This window comes from Mercenaria mercenaria, chromosome 9, assembly GCF_021730395.1.
Source record: "Mercenaria mercenaria strain notata chromosome 9, MADL_Memer_1, whole genome shotgun sequence".
Classification (NCBI taxonomy): domain Eukaryota; kingdom Metazoa; phylum Mollusca; class Bivalvia; order Venerida; family Veneridae; genus Mercenaria; species Mercenaria mercenaria.
The window spans coordinates 22,691,130-22,695,866 of NC_069369.1; the positions used below are offsets into that span (position 1 = coordinate 22,691,130).

The following is a 4,737-nucleotide window of genomic DNA, read 5'->3' on the forward strand; positions in this document are numbered from 1 at the left end:
TTTATTCGTGTTGAATAGTTGCAAAAGGTTATGTAAAACGTAATGTGTTCAATGTTCAAAGTTCATTCCTACTACCTAGAAATAATATCCATGTATGTAATGATGGTTAGTTAATCAAACACCGTTTTTGGAAACCGAAACAGGGCTAAGTTGTTCTACACCAGTAACGAACAACCTCCCATATAAATGCGAAGAACGAATTAATTTAGAGTATTGTCGCCGATCAAAAGGTTGTGAAGAGCCTGCAACATGCCCGTTGATCGAAATGATCATCTTTCGATTGGTAGTTTCGTTCTCATAGCACTGGTAAGCCGGGCGAGAATATTTTGCAAAGAGAAAATAAACCTGTCTAGAATGTTCCCCCTATCCCCCTCTACCACCTACTAAAATACTAGCCGTGACAACCTGCATAAATTATCAAATACAAGTTCATATATAAATGTGTGTATCGGACACCTCAGCACAATTTTAGTTCAAACACATCACATGCAACTGATTTAAAAAATGTTAAAAATGTTTACGAATGTTTTCACTGCAAGCTTCATCGTTCTGGTAATTTTTCATATTTGCGTTTCTGAACCGCACTGTTCTAAATTTCACTACGAAGAGAAGCTCTTAGAAAAAATGATAAGACTTGAAATTTCTGTGGAAGCAATGAAAAAGGAAATTGAAGAGTCTCGGAACCAGGTAACGACAACTCTTGGTAATCTGCAGACAGAAAGAAACACATGGAAGGAAACATTACTGACCATGAAAGACGCAAGCATTACAGGATTAGACACTGCTATTCAAGAGGCAAAAACACAAGTTCAAGAGGAACTAAACGTACTAGCGGCTGAGAAAGAAAGATGGAATAAAGAACTAAAGGGTTTGTTCCATTTTTCCAATCAACTTGTATTTACGTCTAAAACAAATGTGTTTGACATGTAATGAAAATAACACCAAGACCTTAACGTTTTATCATTTTATAAAAGTTGTAAAGGTAATTGATTTAAAAAATGTCCATTCTACTTCGAGGAGGACCGAGCACTATTTAAATATTTGTTAAATCTGCGTATTTGATCTAATAGAAGCAGCTTGGTGCGGTGTATACTTGTCTATTATGTGAATTTTTGAGAATAAGTTAAAAGTAAAAATAAAAATTCCTATTAATAAAACGTATGTGCCATACTGGACCACATTTTGAATGGAGATCATCGAAATAAGCTATTAAATTATCAAAAATTTAACAATTTGACGCGGTAAAATGATAATTGTAGGTATTCTGAATGTTACATATTGTGCTTAAAATTAAGTTTTATCAATGAAATTGCACTAACATAAAACTGCATGTTCAATTAGGATGTTACAAGAAAACTTAAAATCCAAATATGTCCGTCACAGTTGACTTTTTGTAATATCATATTTTACAAGTGGTGCACAACGTTCTTTTTGACATCCAACATTTTGACCCATTCTACTTTTGGTAAAGTTTGCGATGGCTTATGGTTTGGAGTATTTGCACTTTATTTTGTCATGGATGCGATGGAATAATTTATATTGTGCTATAATTACCATTTAAGACAACACTAAATGCGTATTTAATCGCTTACGCCCGTCTATAGATATCTAGCAATGGGGTGATAAAATGTGTTTTGTTGCATTATCGCTGATGGTCGTGTGCGTTATGTTGTGTGTATATTCTGTTTAGCTTTTTAAGTTTTATGGGAATGTTGTTCAATAAAACAATTGAAAAAACATAAAATAATTAATCTATTAACATAGTAATCTGGGCCGATTTCATCCCTTTAACATGGTCCGTATCTTTTAAAGGTAAGCAGTGACATTAAACAATATCGTAAGTTTTAAACCTAACAAAGTTACAAAATGTTTTCCTTGACCAGTAGTAATTTACAAATGATTGTAATTTTGTTCTTACAGTAATATGCTGTTTTCAATTTAATAACACTCTACAAATATTTATTAATTTTATTCATACAGTAAGCTGCTTTTTTCAGTGTAATAACACTTTACAAATATTTGTATGTATCAATTTTATTCTTACAGTAAAATGCTGTTTTCAGTATGGGAACACTTTACAAACTTGTATGAATTTTATTCTTACAGAAAATGCTGTTTTCAATATAATAACACTTAACAAATATTTTAAAATCTTATTCATACAGAGTGCGAGAAAATACCAGAGGTCGTTTTATTCTCTGCTAGACTTCCCAAACAAACACCGGCAAGCGGACAAACAATGGTTTTCACAGAGATCATCTTAAATAAAGGCGACGCTTACAACAAAGAAAATGGTGTATTTACCGCTCCTTATACTGGCGTTTATACGTTTACTGTACAGTTCTGTGCCTATCCTGGAAAGCTTGTTGATTTTGCCTTCATGGCCAATGACAAACCGTTTAAGAAATCACGGATCCAAAAACACGGTACTAGTTATTTTTCCTGCTACAGCTTTGATGCCATGACCATTGTTAATAAGAATGAGAATGTGAAAATCAAGATTATATCTTGCTCTAGTTCAGGAACCATATTGCATGAGAGCGGTAGTAATTACTGGAACACATTCTCTGGCAGTTTTATTCAAGCGCTTTAGAAGAAAAACAACAATGCCATTGACTCATTTAACAATACATGTATAATTTCCACATGTTTTACAAAGAATACGCAAATCATATTTGAAATATTGTTCCTGACATTTTAATTGATTAAAGATATTTTTGTAATTATCATGTTTAGTAAGAAGTATCAAAATGATGACACATTCTGTCACAAATTCAAACTTTTCAAATATCTTAATTAGTAAATAATATTTGGGGTTTATCCTTGGTATCAGTTTCCTTATACGTGTTTATAAAGAGGTATGGAAACTGCGCCTCAAAGACAAAGCTAGACATTAACCTTTACCCTGCTATATTCTAAAATGGACTGCTCGATCATTCGATTTGGGCAGTACAACTTATCATTCAAAGGAGTGTTAACTGAAAATGCACTGACTGAATGGCGAACAGTTCAGACCATGATCAGCCTGCACTGCTGATCTTTATCTGCACAGGTCGCTAAAGCAAAATCACTTACCTCACAATACCATTCTTTATAATCTGACTGCCCTGTAATTATTCTTTTCAATAATTGTTTTCTCTAATATCTGTCAATGATTTGGGTACTTATAAAAGCTATTCGCCCACAGTTTCGGTGAAAATTTTCAACATGTTCATTTCCACTATGTTTGGCTTAGAATTTATATATGACTCTGTAAAATGATAATGTGGGTGAAAATAAAAGTTACATATTGGTAAAGATGCAAAAAGAATGTAAATTTTCTGCATTAGTGCAAAAGTATTGCAATGGTTTACTTTGCAATGGTTTACTACCTTCTGCACAATATTTTTGGTTACTTACAAAAATATCTTGCAAAAAGTTTTTGTCAATACGAAATATACCACAAGACTTTTTAGTCATATTTAGATTACTCACTTTTTATGAATTTTTGAGAGAAATTATTTTTCGCCTAAAATATGTGGGTTAGCCCCTTTAATATAGTGGAATGTATCATTAAATCCATTTGTTTTGATCATCCCCCTTTATAGCTCTAATTGTATAATTTCAAGTGCAGTATTGAACTTAAAGCTTTCTTAATCATGTAATTATGTATGATATGTATAGCTGTGTCTGCTGTTTTTAACATAAAATTTTAGCCTTATGTAATTTTAACTGTTCACGCTTGCAACTTGAAATCATTGACATTGTGTACATTTTTAAAGAAGGAGATGAACTTATGACTCTAAAAACAGAGGTAGATGCAGATTCTTGGCCAATTAAAAACTACTTTAATAACTTTTTGTACATGTACTTTTGCCATATTCATGACCGAGAAAGCAAATTCAGTTTGGCAAGTTAATTAGCCATTTTTGCAAAAGTAAGCCAGACTACATTTTAATAACCGTTTTTGTCTTCTATTTATATCGAAATATATAATTTATGCTATATTGCTTGCATTGTTTATGTAAATAAAATGTCATACAAATAAGACTTTTAAGGTCGTTGTTATGAAGTTATATACAGTCAAACCTGTATAAGGCAGACGCATAATCTGGCTGCTTAAGGCAGATGTCTGCGTGAGATAAAGTTGAAAGTAAAACAAAGATTTAATTTGGAAAGTTGGCTGCTTAAAGCAAATGGCTATTTAATACATGTGACGACTAAGGCAGGTTCAAATTTACCGGTTTTTTTTTTTGTTTGTTAATAATATTTTACCATTGGAATTACCATATACATTACATTAATTTTGTTCATAGACATTAATTAAACTGGAAACACAGCAACCTGCCATCTATTTACTCCTCCATCACCTTGCATCGGTGAAATAATCTGGTAGTTCTTAACCATTCCCTATTCTTTTTCCTTTAATCAAAAAAGGAACCCCGGGGAGTTAACGTAAGTATATCACAAAAAGGGTAATAAAATGCCGCATGTATCTAAACAGACACACAATTTGGCTCCTGTAGAAGCTACTTCACAGACGCTCTGCAGTACTACCTTCGACTCACACCTATATTGCCGTCAGGACCAAGGACACAAAGATGTTCTGTGTTCGACGTTTTTCTTTGGGACACTAAGAATTTGGCTAAACCAAGGGACGAAATCTGCTTCTGATGACAAAAATTGACGTTTGACAAAATGATACCGTTGTGTTATGGAAGAAGAGGGTTTGGGTAATGCTAAGAGGAAAAATATTTG

At 32.8% G+C, this 4,737-nt stretch overlaps 1 protein-coding gene across 1 annotated transcript; it reads left to right on the forward strand.

Moving 5' to 3' along the window:
• Positions 1-482: 482 nt before the first annotated feature.
• On the forward strand, positions 483-3,428 carry LOC128559667 (uncharacterized). The gene is made up of 2 exons (XM_053551990.1): positions 483-868; positions 2,166-3,428. The coding sequence occupies exons 1-2, from the start codon at positions 505-507 to the stop codon at positions 2,591-2,593; spliced, it is 792 nt and encodes a 263-aa protein (XP_053407965.1). The 5' UTR covers positions 483-504; the 3' UTR covers positions 2,594-3,428.
• Positions 3,429-4,737: the final 1,309 nt, after the last annotated feature.

What these genes read in the sequence shown, in the direction of transcription:
- LOC128559667 (XM_053551990.1), top strand. Translation starts at nt 505, where the DNA reads ATGTTAAAAATGTTTACGAATGTTTTCACTGCAAGCTTCATCGTTCTG. An exon ending in ATGGAATAAAGAACTAAAGG is followed by an intron (nt 869 to 2,165) that starts GTTTGTTCCATT and finishes TTATTCATACAG; the next exon opens with AGTGCGAGAAAATACCAGAG.